The 15,834-nt window shown below is 43.6% G+C and overlaps 1 protein-coding gene across 3 annotated transcripts in view; it reads left to right on the top strand.

Annotated features, from left to right (window-relative positions):
- The window catches only part of LOC126210239 (zinc finger CCCH domain-containing protein 14), a 238,337-nt gene that overhangs the window by 31,884 nt on the left and 190,619 nt on the right, over positions 1-15,834 (top strand). For 2 of the 3 annotated variants that reach the window (XM_049939426.1, XM_049939428.1), the window contains exons 4-5: positions 183-461; positions 9,943-10,026. In XM_049939426.1, coding sequence (XP_049795383.1) covers positions 183-461; positions 9,943-10,026 — 363 coding nt within the window. The remainder of the gene's footprint in view (positions 1-182; positions 462-9,942; positions 10,027-15,834) is intronic. The other variant, XM_049939427.1, reaches the window with a different exon arrangement.

Below are 15,834 nucleotides of genomic sequence, written 5' to 3'. Positions count from 1 at the left end.
TGAAGTAATCAAAAGTTTGAAGCTGATTTATACATGGGAGTTAGATTCCTTAAAGAATTCATGTTTACTGCTTTTTCAGAAGCAAGATGTTGCTATCCCATTTATATCTCCAATTTACTCTGTTCTGAAATATCTGTATGCTTGTTGTTTATGCTGTCAACAATGTTTCGTCATGTTTGCAGATACTAAGAAAGTTCAGAGTCGGATTTCATTAGACGAGGCTGCCCACAAGGTGAAGTCTGCCTCTAAGCTCAAATGTGAACAGGTGACCAAGCCCAAACCGGAGCACCCTCAAGACAGAGCCGGCAGCCACCGCTCCGAGAAGAAGCACACTGGAGTTGCAGTCAGTGGTGGTGGTGGCGGCAGCGGCACCAAAAAAGACCGCAGAAATGGCAGTAGTGGCAGTGGGGCCGCCACAGAGAAGAGCAAGAGGATGGCTGACGGCAAGGCACCTGAACCGGGTGAGCTCACACGTTTGACACTTTTTAAGGGTTCCACCGTGACTGAAACGAAACGGGAGAACCACCAGTATGAAAAGTTTACGTTGAGGCGATGCTGCGTTACGTTATTACTTACACTGAATTCTTCATCGAGTCAACTGTGGCACCGGTTTCTCGATTGACAAAGTGGATACTATTTGGATTGTGTGACTCTGAATACTTAAGCGTATTTGCACAAAAAATTCCAGGAAAGTGGTGACAGTGGCCTGATACATAGATGAAACCACTTGGCAAAGGACACTAAATTGATACTCAAGCATTTCTATACAGTTCATCCTAAAAACTTGTAGAAGTTACCGTAGTTCATTAAAGTGAAAAAAAAAGAAAAGAAAAAGATAAAACTGAGTGGATACAGAATGGCAGAGGTAACTCCTGTTTTCAATAGCAGTCTTTGGGCAGACGTTTATACTGCAGTCACAAGTTGACGACACAAATATGTCGTAAAATTGTAGGACACATTTAATTCTCACAAATTATAAGTACACAATTGTTGAGGCTTTCGTGGCCACTTGTTGACAAACTGCCTATTGGCTTCTGTCTCGGGTTCTTCAGCCGACGTTCATCTAATGATTTTTCTGATGTTTCGCCAGCACGAGTGGCTGGCATTGTCAAAGCTTCACCCTCCATTGCCGGTGGTGAACTGGAGCCGAGCTCGCGGGCGTAGACTATATGTACCTGGCGCGCCAACGTCCGAGGGCTTCTCCGCGGTCATTTCCGGTGCGGTTCTCCTCTTGCTACCTGCGACGGTCGTTCGCTGCAGTACGGGAAGCCAGGATCCGTTGACCTTAAGGCTTTCCTCTTTCTTGTTCAAACTGTTCGCGTGTTTTTGTATTTCTACAGCTTCTCTGAACAAGCGCGTGTGATAGTGGTTCTCTACAGCCAGAACTTCCGTGTCGGCGAATTTTATTACGTGGTCGGTCTCATTCAGTGCGTGTTCTGCCACGGCCGATTTCTCCACCTGCCCCAACCTGCAATGTCGCTTATGCTCCTTGATCCTGGTGTTAATGGATCGTCCAGTCATCCCGACATAAACTTTTCCGCATGTGCATGGTATGCGGTATATTCCCGACATTGAAAGTGGGTCTCTTTTCTCCTTCGCCGATCTAAGACACTCTTTGATCTTCCTTGTCGGTTTGAAGATCGTCTTTACGCCATGTTTGCGCAATATACGGCCGATTCTGTCCGTCACTCTGGGAATGTATGGCAGAAAGGCCGTACCCGACATTTCTTTTTCTGGTTCCTTACTTCGCCGAGTGTTTGGCTCAGTTACACTTCTAATATAATTTGTGGAGTACCCATTGCTCCTCAGGACTGTTTCCAGGTGTTGCATTTCTCGTTTGAGGTGTTGCGGCTCACATATTCGTCCTGCTCTCGTTACGAGCGTACTAATCATGCCCCTTTTCTGGCCCGGGTGGTGGTTTGACAGTTTGTGCAGGTGTCGGTCCGTGTGAGTCGGTTTTCGATACACGCTGTGTCCCAGGTTTTCGCCGTCCCTTGTGACCAGCACATCTAGAAATGGCAGTTTCATGTCCTTTTCTACTTCCATGGTAAATGTTATGTTGGCATGGAGGCTGTTCAAGTGTCTTAGGAAATCACCGAGCTGTTCTTCACGATGACTCCACACCACGAAAGTATCATCGACGTACCTGTACCACACCTTAGGTTTGCAAGTGGCCGAGTCCAGTGCCTGTGCTTCGAATTGTTCCATGAAGAAGTTGGCCACCACTGGACTGAGAGGACTAACCATGGCGACGCCTTCCAGCTGTTCGTAGAAGTCGCCATTCCACGTGAAATAGCTCGTGGTGAGACATGCATGGATAAGCTTTCTGATGTCTAGCGGGAAAATGGAACCGATGTGCTCCAGAGCGTCACTGAGTGGCACTTTCGTAAATAACGAAACAACATCAAAGCTGACCAGGATGTCGTTTGGTGCAAGTTTTAGTTTCTTCAGCTTCTCAATGAAATGTCCTGAGTCCTTAATGTATCTGTCGGTCTTCCCCACGTGTGGTTGGAGCAGATACTGCGCCGAGCAAAACCGCCAGCTTGCAACCTGAAGAAAGAAGAGGTACAAGCCATTAAGAATCTCAACGCTGACAAGAGTATATTGGTACTGCCTGCCGATAAGGGGAATGCGACCGTCTTAATGAAGACCGAAGATTATGAGCAAAAGATCCGAGACCTATTAGATCCGACGACGTACCGAAAACTAAGCGCAGATCCGACGCAACGTATCACACGGAATACGAATCAATTGATCAAGGCGTCTTCTCTGCCGGCGGACATACAGAGAAACCTGCGCAACACAGAAGCCCTACCACCTCGGCTGTATGGATTACCCAAGGTCCATAAGAACAACGTTCCACTGAGACCGATCGTTAGCGCTCCTGGATCACCGACATATAAGCTGGCAAAACACTTGGCCTCTCTGCTCCAACCACACGTGGGGAAGACCGACACATACATTAAGGACTCAGACATTTCATTGAGAAGCTGAAGAAACTGAAACTTGCACCAAACGACATCCTGGTCAGCTTTGATGTTGTTTCGTTATTTACGAAAGTGCCACTCAGTGACGCTCTGGAGCACATCAGTTCCATTTTCCCGCTAGACATCAGAAAGCTCTTCCATGCATGTCTCACCACGAGCTATTTCACGTGGAATGGCGACTTCTACGAACAGCTGGAAGGCGTCGCCATGGGTAGTCCTCTCAGTCCAGTGGTGGCCAACTTTTTCATGGAACAATTCGAAGCACAGGCACTGGACTCGGCCACTTGCAAACCTAAGGTGTGGTACAGGTACGTCGATGATACTTTCGTGGTGTGGAGCCATGGTGAAGAACAGCTCGGTGACTTCCTAAGACACTTGAACAGCCTCCATGCCAACATAACATTTACCATGGAAGTAGAAAAGGACATGAAACTGCCATTTCTAGATGTGCTGGTCACAAGGGACGGCGAAAACCTGGGACACAGCGTGTATCGAAAACCGACTCACACGGACCGATACCTGCACAAACTGTCAAACCAACACCCGAGCCAGAAAAGGGGCATGATTAGTACGCTCGTAACGAGAGCAGGACGAATATGTGAGCCGCAACACCTCAAACGAGAAATGCAACACCTGGAAACAGTCCTGAGGAGCAATGGGTACTCCACAAATTATATTAGAAGTGTAACTGAGCCAAACACTCGGCGAAGTAAGGAACCAGAAAAAGAAATGTCGGGTACGGCCTTTCTGCCATACATTCCCAGAGTGACGGACAGAATCGGCCGTATATTGCGCAAACATGGCATAAAGACGATCTTCAAACCGACAAGGAAGATCAAAGAGTGTCTTAGATCGGCGAAGGAGAAAAGAGACCCACTTTCAATGTCGGAAATATACCGCATACCATGCACATGCGGAAAAGTTTATGTCGGGATGACTGGACGATCCATTAACACCAGGATCAAGGAGCATAAGCGACATTGCAGTTTGGGGCAGGTGGAGAAATCGGCCGTGGCAGAACACGCACTGAATGAGACCGACCACGTAATAAAATTCGCCGACACGGAAGTTCTGGCTGTAGAGAACCACTATCACACGCGCTTGTTCAGAGAAGCTGTAGAAATACAAAAACACGCGAACAGTTTGAACAAGAAAGAGGAAAGCCTTAAGGTCAACGGATCCTGGCTTCCCGTACTGCAGCGAACGACCGTCGCAGGTAGCAAGAGGAGAACCGCACCGGAAATGACCGCGGAGAAGCCCTCGGACGTTGGCGCGCCAGGTACATATAGTCTGCGCCCGCGAGCTCGGCTCCAGTTCACCACCGGCAATGGAGGGTGAAGCTTTGACAATGCCAGCCACTCGTGCTGGCGAAATGTCAGAAAAATCATTAGATGAACGTCGGCTGAAGAACCCGAGACAGAAGCCAATAGGCAGTTTGTCAAATTATAAGTAGTTTGTAGAACAAAAATCTCCTCAGTAGTAATTGACACGTATTCCATAAAACTCGATATCTCACAAAACTCGATATCTCACAAAACTCTGCTCAGCGTGTTTGTCGTCTGGTCTGGAAGCATCGCCCAGGCCGATGCCACATTCCTTTCACTTCCACAGCCGCTTAGACAACAAAATGCGATCTTATTAAATCTTTGACCGGATTCGGGATATCGTAGGAGATGTGGAAGGACTGTTAGATGTGATAGTAGTTTCAAGTGTTACAGAGACATTACTGTTAATGATACATACATACGTACATACAGATAGTTCAGTGGAAAATATAGGAAATTCTGTGTGGCTCCGTCTAAATGCTGCTGTTGTGTAAGTATGAGGTGCAACCTAAAACATCTAAGAATTTCAGTGTAAAAATCAGAAAACTATACTTAACATCCTAATGTGCTCCGTCGCCTTCAGAGTAGTCACCTCAGGCGTGTATGCAATGACCTCAGTGTTGTTCCCATTTTTTGAAGCACTCCCAGAAGTGCTCGGGACCCGTTGTGACTCCGCTCGGACGTCTTCAGTGGTGGAAGTTACACACAGCTAAGCCTGCCAACTAGGGAGGGTGGGGGACTATTGCGGTGCTGTTTTTGCCAGAAATTTCTTCACAACGAGCAAGGTGCACAAGGGTGCATTGTCACAGTACACTGAACTTTTTTCAGCCACGGAGAAGGTGGCGTTTTCCATTGCGATGTTTGCCGGTTCATTTCGGGGTCATAACCGTAGACCCGAGATCCGTCACCTAGTATGCCTCTGGATAAGAATTTTGGACCCTCTCAAACTTTCTGTTGCAGCTCTGTGCACATCCGAATCCCGAGGTGTTCCGTTGGTCTTTGCTGAGTAGGCTAGGGACAAATTTCACTGAAATTCTTCTCGTGCTCAATTCATTGACCAGAATTCGTCAACACGCACCGTACGACAGCTCGAGTCTTTTACAAACGTCGTGAATTGCATGCCTTTGGTTTTTGTAAATCATATTGTGCACTTTCGTGATTATTTCTGGTGTCGAGCGTGTTGACGGTCGACTGGAATGTTTGTCATCTTCCACAGATTCTCGGCCTTACTCGAAGTGTGTGGACAGTGTAAATGTTCTTGCTCAATTCACTGCACTCTCACCAAAAGAGTTTGTCAGTATGCAGTGGGTTTCAGCTGCCGTTTTCTTCACCTCGAAACAGAATTTGATGCACATCCGTTGCTCCTTCACATTATCCATTCACAGTTTGCAGAAGCGCTGAAATACATTGTGACACGCACCGTTGCGCATACCAAAAATGACGCAACTTTGCGCTGCGGTAGCTAAGAAGTGTACCTCAAGACATCTAATGGCAAAATCTTGTACTGCTGCCGGTTTGACCGGTAGGGTGAAATTCTCAGATATTTTGAGTAGCACCTCATATAGAAAAGTTGCAATGCCAGAAGACTGCACTGCAGTGCAGAAACACTTGCAGAGGTCGGTTTGTCAGTATGGCAGCTGGCAGTGGACAGCGAACAAGAACAACTGGAATGTACACTGCATAAATAGGTGAAGAGAATCATTAGCGATTCTAAAGTGGAAGTGACCATGTACGACAAATTGTATGAAAATCAGATGGCAAATTGAGATTCATCGCAAGAATGTTAACAAAATGTAATCACGCCACAAAACGAATGGTGTAGAAAACACAGTCCGTTCATTCTCAAGTATCACTTGTCGGTCTGGGAAAATTGAGAAGATCGGACGAAGAGCAGCACCGTTTATTTATGGGACTGTCCAGTACGTGTGCGAGGGTTACAGATATGCTCGACAGCTCCGGTTGCGAACACGGGGGAAGAGGTGTGGTACGTTACGGAGATTTGCATGTCGTGCTGTTCTCAGTTCTCCCTCATTATGCTTCCAAAATTTAACTATCTTACTCCTCACACATGTCATTTCTCACCTCGCTTCCATTTGAGACCTTCCAGGACAGTGGAAACGTATTACTTGCTCACACGCGCATATTGAGAAAGGACCTTGATGTTACAAATTTGTCAATCTGTGAAACAGTCTTGGGTCCCTTACATTAAAAATTAACCATTAGTTGGCAGCGAGTGCTTGCAGCAACTTGATTTTATAGTTGGACAGTGGTACGGTCAGGTTGGAATATCGACAATAATTTGATCGGAGTGGCCAAAGATGCTGGCCGTGTGTGTGTGTGTTACGTGTGCTTGTGTGTGTGTGTGTGTGTGTGTGTGTGTGTGTGTGTGTGTGTGTGTGTGTGTGTGTGTCTTTTCGGAAGAAGGCTTTGGCCAAATGCTTATGTGTAACAGCCCCTTCATTTTGCCTGTCTACAATTTGACGTGTATTCTTTACATTGATTTTCTAGTCAGCAACTGCTACTACCCCTCCCCTCCCCTCCCCTCCCCCTACCCATTGCAACCCTCCCCTAGCTAGTGCCATGTCAATAGGCAGAGCCCACCGATCCTTTCTTTGTGACCGCCTCCAAAATCGGACATTGTAACTTGTGTACAGACTAGATATTTCGCCAGTAGAAAAGTAGTGAGAAAAATGTTAAATGAAGTTTTACTGTATTTCATGAGCTGCAGCTTGTAGGATAGTCCTAAAAGCACCACCCATTTCTCATTTGTTGTGTAGTTGGATGTTGCTTTTAACCTTCCTCTACAGCAGTTTTGATAGCTTTCCTCATCTCCCTTGTGTACAATATTATAGTACAATAACCTCGAGTTCTTCTTCTTCCTTCTCAGCCTAGCTTTCAACAGTACCAGGTTACTGTCATTCGTTACATCAACTTCCAGGTAACTTTTGCATTTCTCGACCCAGTAACAGTATCTTCACTTTGCTACATTATAATCTATTCAGTATCTTGCTGTATTTCTGGCTACAGTCCAGATTTACAGTCTTCTTTTGAGCAGTCAGAACAAAGTGTGTGTAATATGAGACTTTTCACTTTATTAAAGTCCATTTGTGTTATCCTGTGGCATTTCTCCACTGAGATTGTACTGACTGAATGTATTCATTCTCTGTTCTCATCACACTGTGCTCTCAGCTCGTATACTGGGGCTTTTACTTAGTACTGCCCCTATACTTGCATAACTTCTGGAGTGTGTGTTTCTGAAACTGTCTCGCTTCTCGGGCCATTTTATTGGACATAGTCCTAGTATGACAATGTCGTGTTTAGTGGTCTCCTGTTTTACACTTTCTCGCTTCCCACACACACTGATAAATCTTCCATTCAGAGTTACTGTCGTAACGCGTCTTTCATGCTAGCACACTTATCAATCCCAGCATGAAATACAAATTCGGGTCTGGTTTACCTCTGGAATGTTTCGTTATGAGGCCCACCATCATTGCTGCAAAGTGAGAATGTCAGATGGCTTTCTCTGCTCTTTCAGTCAGTCCACCTTCAGGAGCAGCTTCTCACAGGAAAAACTGACCCTACACCTGCTTTGCCGCCCACCTGGTAAGCTGTCTTCACTTCTTGTAGGGGTCCGTCATCCCCATCTGGCCGACGTTTGGACCCTGGACCCTTTTGCCGCTTGCCTTGCAAACTTCTGCGCGCTCTCTCTCTCTCTCTCTCTCTCTCTCTCTCTCTCTCTCTCTCTCTCTGTCTCTCTCTCTCTCTACTGCAAGGAGTCCGGTGTTGGGATTTTCTAGACGTTAATGACATTTCTTAGAATTTCCAGTCCTTTTAGAGAGGTACTACAAAATTGTAAATATTGAGCTCTTCAGTGAAATACAGATTCCACAGCTGACTACACTGTGCTAATCGGCAACACGTAAATTACTGTCTGCGTCATAATAATTTGGAAATAGTAGCCTGTGAAGTACTGTGTTTATCGAACTATATGACAATCCCAAATATAAGTCGAGCTCCTCTTTTTTGAGAGGCTCCTCGAGAAATTTTTATTCTTTTACGTATTCTGACTTGTCAAAATTACAAACAGATATACTGATATAAAGTATCTGTCTAAAACGGTTAACATTATACTTATTCTTAACTTATGCCATTCGTTGTGTCTCCACATTTTATTTACACAAAAGGAAATAAAGTAAGAAAGAAATGATATAGATTAATTTGTATCTTTGCTTCCTTTTTTCCCTTGCTATTTAATTGAATAATATGTAGTACCAGCACTACTTTTGTCACCAACATCCCTGATATGATGATATTCATTTGTAATCCTACTGAAATTTTTGCCCTAATGGCACTCCTCCCTCGTTATGTCTGTAGCGCTAAATATGCGGCACTTCTCGAATCCTTTCATTGTCAACTCACTAGACATTCCACTCCAGGGAGCCAGCATTCACTGGTCCAGCACAAATATTGAGGGTTACTTAAACCTTCCTCTCGGAGTGAGGGCACAATCACCTCAAAGAAGCCACACGCCATAAAACTGTCGCAAGCGAGCCTTAAATGGTCTGTTCACAAAAATGTCTGTTACCTGAAACTGTGGCGTCATGCCTCCGGGAATTATTACAGAGTCCCAGTTGTCTTTTGATATCAGATGCTCAACTTCCTGGGTGACATGTCCCCAGAAAAAAACCCCAACACCAACATTTTGTTTCTGCTAAGCATGGAGCTTGGCACTCTCTTCCAAACGACCTCAGCCAGTATGAGATTTTCACTCTGCAGCGCAGGGTGCACGTATATGAAACTTACTGGCAGATTAAAACTGTGTGCCTTACTGAGACTGTGCCTTTCGCAGGTAAGTTCCGCCCTCAGCCCTTCTAACATCAGGTCATTTGTCACTTTTGTTGAAGACAAGCCCTGCAGGCAGTTTTACTGTCAGTATTGTCATCTTGCAAAGAATAGTGTGTGGGAGCAGCTTCTGGCATTAGTGTTATTGTTTCCTTTTCATTATCAGACCTTCTTATAGGATAACTTCTAACACTTTTCACTTCAGTATTGACATTTGATGCCATTTCAAAATAAATAGGCGTCTCATCGGTGTTGCCCGTCTGACATAACAAAAAGTCATGCCCTTTCGTCAGATGGATTATGTATGCCGGTATGTGAGTAGTGTTTCGTCAGACACCGCGGGAACCCACTGAGCTAGTGTCATCGTGTGTCGTAATGTAAGCTCTGCCCTGTTCAGCATCCTTATGCACCAGTTAGTACTCACTCCAAATTCCACGATGCCTGCCGTTGCAGAATTCGTATTTATCTCAACATCTCCGTTTGGATAGTTTCTCGAATAATTGGGAAGCCTTCAGAGATATTTTTATCCCTCTTACCAAAAATAAAGCAATATTTATTTTATTTGTCTTTTGTTTTTCATTCAACAGAGATCTTAACTTATCAAGCCCAAGAAATTTGCCAAATGCAAATTTCACAGAGTATTTTTGTGATGTAATTTTTTAAAATTGTTATATTTATCACTCTACATTTTATCATTATTTTCCTGAGTGGCCCTGTATATTTTGGGACAGCTATTTATTTGTGTTGTTGTTTTTTTTTTTTTTTTTTTTTTTTTTGCAATGGCACAGCCTCAGCGAAAACAAAGATTGTTCTGATGAACAGTGACGATGATGAGGAAGACTTCATTAACATCAAAGCTGATGCAGAAGCAGGTAGGAATATTTAATGTTTTAAGGCCATTTCAATTTTTTTCATTTCGTGTTTGCAAACTGTAAGTTTTATGGCAGTGATGTGCTTTATCCAATCTCCTTTTCTAATTTGTAGGGCTAGTTTGTTACATGAACATATTATTTGCTATATACACATTTATTTCCATATGTTCAGATTATTTGATCAGTTCAGTTTCTTCACGGTCGTTTTAGAAATAGTGTATCTAGTAATAAGAAATGATTTGTTGCTCAGTGAGTTTGTTTGTGTGGTCGTCCTCTGCAGTGAGCACAGAAATATTTGTTTTGTAAATAAAAACTGCCTTTTCTTGCTGTGCTGTATTTTATTTCTCTCAGATGCGCTGTACCTTTTTCACTTTAAGGCATCATCAGCGGGATAGTTCTTTGGGTTTTACGTCGGCATCTGCGTCACATGGTGGAGGTCGCAATACAGCTCTATTTCCTGAAGGCAGCAGCGGTATCGAAGTTGGTTTCCAGGTGTATGGATGACATAGGAACTGAAATTGCCAGCAGGAAAGCAAAAGCAGAAATGCTGAGCTTCACTTTCAAATGGTTTTTTACAAAAGAAAATCCAGGAATACTGCCCCAGTTTAAGTCTCCTGTCACAATCAGAAAGGTGACCAATATAGATATAAGTGTCTAAATTCCGAAGAAGTTCCATTTTGGAAAAAATCCTCCTTATTTCTGCCACATTTTAAAAATGCGGGGGGAAGCAGCTGAGAGTAAATACATCACTAACCAGTAGTGGGAAATGGGAGGAAATTTTCTTCAATGTACAAGTAATTTTTAACATTTATAGCTACTGAATTGTGACTCACTTTCTTACATTTTTCTCTTCAGATACCATTTTTAATCTGTTGATGAGGAGGTGTATTTCCCACACTACTCCTATTAAGTTTGAGCATATTGCATTGTGCATTGGCTGTAGACAAGAAACTAATGGCGAAAACTTTTTGCTCTCAGCTCAGCAATTGAGGGACTGAAAATCCATCGACAAATAGAATTGTTGTAGCGACTTAAACGTAGATGCTGCATTCGCAAGTTGTGCCCGGTCGATTGAGCTATTGGGGTGAAAGTTTTGAGACTGAAGATTCACACTGGCCCTAGCCTTAAAAACTGTACGTAGTTTCTGAGAAAGCCTTAATGTCCTCAGTTATTTTATTTTTATGGCTATTATGCTGTGGTCTGACATGTTGCTGTGCCTAATGTTTTGACGTCTAATGGTGGAGAAGAGTCTTAGTTAGTTGGTTTTTTAACTTAAATGAGCTCGATGGACCAAACAATTTATATGTAACTGTGCGACGGTCAGGTCACGACGTCATCCGACTGTGGCCTGAGATTGCTTAGTTGTGCCGGCACGTGTTACGGAGCGTGTGTCACCGTGAGCTTTCTTCTCGACATTTGTTAAGTTGCTACTGTGTAGTTTGCCACTAATCGTTATCCTGGCACTTTGATGTGTGTTATGTCCCCAACTGGTTTAAGTAAAAGGTGGCTTCCAGCTTTGATATTAGCAATGAAACAGAAGGTGGGAAGAAAGTTCACCAAGATTTAAGTACTTATAAACACATTTTTACTCTTACAGCAAGTAGGGACACTGTTTCAGGTAAATCACACAAATCTAAAGGCTGTGAATTTGGCTACGTGCCTAAGAATTACTGATACAAAAACCTCAAACTGGAATGATAACGTATAAAATGTGTGGCAAGTGAACCATACACTGTTATATAGGCAGAACACTTAGAAGGTGCAACAGATCTGCTAAAGACATTGTCTACACTACACTCGTCTTTTCTCTTTTGGAATACTGCTGTGTGGTATGGAATCCTTACTGGGTATGATTGACAGAGGATGTCGAAAAAGTCAAAGGGCACCTCGTTTTGTGTTATCGTGATCTTGGGTGTGTGTGTCACAGGTACGATACACGAGTTGGTGTGGCAGTTATTAAAATAAAGGCATTTTTCGTTGCAACAAGATCTTTTGTGAAATTCAGATGACTAATTTTCTCCTCTGAATTCATAAATATTTTATTCGTGATCATAATTAAATAAAATAATAGGAATCAGAACTTGCAGGGAAAGATTTAAGTGTTCATTTTTCCTGAATGCTGTGAGAGTATGGGACGGTAGAGAAATAATACGAAGGTGGTTCAGTGAAGTGTACGCCAAACATTAGAGTCTAAATTGTAGAGTAATTGTGTAGTTCTGGATGACAGAGGGAATAAGACTACCGAAGTAAAATCTGGGACTTTTCAAAGTAGGAAGATATGTAGAGCTTAAGATGCATTCCACAATTTCTGTCATCAGGGAAACCGAGAAGTCTCTTTGATTTCTCCCATTGACAGGATGTGTCTCATCAGATCACAAGTGTTGCCACCAAGATTGTATGGGTTACTCAAAATTCGCAAACTAGGTTTTCTGCTAAGACCTACTGTTAGCGATATTGGTTGCCTGACCTATGGCACTGCCAAACACTTGGCATCTCTACTACAACCATTCTTTGGAATAACTGACTTAAAATTAAAAATTTTGCTCATTTCATGGAAAAATTAAGCTCTCATGCTGAATGTGAGAGAGATTGTGGCTAGTTTTGATGTTTTGTCGCTGCTCGCCATGGATCACTTAAAAAGTGAGGACATATTTGGAATGTAATTTTTGCAAAGGATATGGCAAATCTGTGTAAACACTGTCACACGTGAACTTGCTTTCAGTGGGACAACAAATTCTATGAATGAACTAATGACATGACTACAGGGAGCCGACCTAGTACAGTTGTGGCAAATTTCTGCATGGAAAAGCTGGAAGAAGCAGAACAGAAGCCGATGACATTTTCGTTTCCTAGCCTTGTGGAGGAAATAGTGTCATGTCTGAGAATTCCTAAATTTTGTGAATTATGTTAGTTCTAATATAAAGTTCACAATAACGAGAGGAAAGTTGCTAGAATTTATTTTTTGATGTTAATTACCTAGAAAACCTGACACTTAGAGGCACAAAATCTACAGAATTCCACTCATATTGGCAGATACCAACTGAGGTATAATATGATGAAATGACTTACTCTACACATTTATTATATTTATGGACAACAGTCGTGAACTGTACTGTTAAATTTTATTAGTAGGTTTAATGAGTTGGGGAAAACACATTGTGTGGAGAATTTGTACCGTTTGCACGTATTAACCAGCACGATGGATGCAGCATTTCTGCGAGAAGGGTCACACTGTGGCACTTGCTGGTTTGGTTATTACTCCTCACAGCTGCATCCTTTGTTGGAGACAAACTGCGCTCCACGAAATAGTGCACACCGTGAGAGTGGATGGTGTCATGAAAAGAAAGAAGAGCCATTTTGGCTCTAGTCTGCTCTTAAATTTGAGAGGGAGCTGTCTCTTAACTGTCCGTCAATTTGTAATACTGCATACAGTTGTTATATGTTATGTTCAAAAGTTGTAGGAGTTGGAAAAATATAACTGTTTCGGTCGGTAGCTTATTGGAAATAGACAAGCGCAATTTTCACCTCTGGCACAGGCCAAACAGCACGAGAGACGAAGTCCATGAAAGGAAGAAAGAAGATATCGAGGGGGGAGATATACTCCAGATAAGCGAGGCGGTAATTTCTGATCTGTACTTATCAGTATTGGGATTATTTAGAGACGTCTCCAATTGTACGTTAATTGAATACAGCAGGGAACAGCCTGCGTCATGACTGTTCCAAGCAGAAAAGAGGAGTAATTAACACTTTAAGTGTTTTTTGCCCACACTTCTCTGTCCTGGCAGGTTTGCCTTAGCTTTGCAAACTAGGAATCACGTCTATCCATGCGTCCCAATTCCTGCTTGTAATACATGACAACGGTCGGCTTTTGCCCGATGCAATTTTTTGAATTCGTTTCTCAAAGCGTGTATTCACAGAATGTGCCAACGATCACATCGTCTCTGTTGCCGTGCTAGTTTCTGAACACTTATACTCAAATCTTCTGTACTATGACCTCCACTGTACGTGTCTGCACAACTCCACATCTCGGGCAGCAATCCGCTGACGCCACGACTCGACTGTCACACGATTACGTATAGAATGTTCAGCTTCCCGAGCTAGTTTTAGTTCAGAAACCGACTGTTGAAGTCTGTACAGCCTCTGAGGTTGTGTGCGACATTAGGTGGTGAAATGTTTGCTACACAAATATATTGCAGTCTGTACCCGATGCCTGCACAATTAAATTTACCGAGGCCGTAAATACTGACATGGATGAATGGATTCTGTGATGGCGGAAGCACAAACATTATCGTGATTCCTCTTCCCAGGAGTGCCGTGTAGGAACATCAGTTGTTGTGACTGAGTAATTCACTGCATTTCTGAACTCGGCTCTAACGCTCTGAGGAGGTATAGGGGGCACAGGGTAGACGAGAAATCAGTTAAGCTCAGAGCTCGATTGTTTTGGTTCTACAGGAACTGACACGTGTTTTCAGGAAAAATAATACGTAATGTGACCCAACTACAGGTGCCTACTACGCTGAACCTTAACAGACACAGACTGAATGGGGTGCACGAAACAGCAGTAATTACTGGGGCTCGAATTACCGATGTTATTACGGTAATTAAAGCAGTGCACAAAAGAATAAAGTGGAACGGAAACAGATTATATAGTTTTGTGGGTGAGGTTAATAGATTCTTGTAGTTCGATAACTGCATTAACAGAAACATAGTGGCTCGCGAGACATTTCACCCGGTAGTTCCTGTCACAGTTTCACACTTCCGGAGAAGGAACACGCAGTTGCAAGTGGGGTTAGGTTACCATTTTTGTGCTGCATACTCCTTTTACTGAGCTTACGTGTTATACTGGCTAATGGAATGTTTTGTGGGTGCCAGATTTTGAGTGATCTGTCTATTTTATAGAGGCCTTGTTGAAAGCAGAACTGCCCGCATCTGCTAAGCGACTGCAGACGGTGGCGGTGACAGTTAGGGGTGCGGAGACTGCTCAGAGGCAGAGCTGCACGTCGCCAGAGGCCGCGGCGAGAGCGGAGCCGCGGCAGCGGCAGCTCGGTGCCGCTGCACCTGTCGTGAACGCAGTCTCTGCACGGGATGTGACTGCAGCTCTGGGTGAGGTGGCTGCACTGCACTGCACTGCACTGCACTGGGTCTTTCGCTTCCTCAGATTTGAAAACACTGCGAGATACGATAACATTTCGGAATAGAGAACAGAGTGAACAAATGAGTGATGCTTATAAGTGCTTCAGAAACGGAAGATTAACATAACAGAATTAACAAGCAGTAGTTTCAATTATGTCACCGAATACCACATTACAATTATGATACTGATAGACGCTGTTTCAGAGGACCTAAACATATTTTAAGGAGTCAGGAGGTTAATATATACACTCTTGTGTACAGTCATTCAAATTGGGGTGGTACAAACAGTACTGAATCAACAGGTTAGCCTTTATTGGGGTTATGTTGTCACTTTCCTTTTACATCTGGAACCAGAAGGTATTGATAACTTTCTGTATGACTGGTGGTGGGTTATACAGATGAAACCTGCTCCGAGCATCGTATCGGTCGCAGCGACATTTCTGTACGTTCAGATACTTCTTTCGACCCTTGCCACCCTTGCCTATGAGGTTATTATTTACAACTGGTTAAACACGAGACTATACAGATAGAAGTATGGAACTGCTTGCTCACTAGGTAAAACACTGGAAACAGTCATCCCGTGTGACATTCGTAGTGACCCGAATGAACAGGCTTGAGCCGCAGTACGTAAACAGCCACGGAACCACCTCTGGCCTCGACTGCACATCATTCGGA

The sequence above is a fragment of the Schistocerca nitens genome, chromosome 10 (assembly GCF_023898315.1).
Source record: "Schistocerca nitens isolate TAMUIC-IGC-003100 chromosome 10, iqSchNite1.1, whole genome shotgun sequence".
NCBI classification, from domain to species: Eukaryota; Metazoa; Arthropoda; class Insecta; order Orthoptera; family Acrididae; genus Schistocerca; species Schistocerca nitens.
The sequence above is the reverse complement of the archived record's forward strand: the minus strand, read 5'-3'. Positions and strand labels throughout refer to the sequence as shown.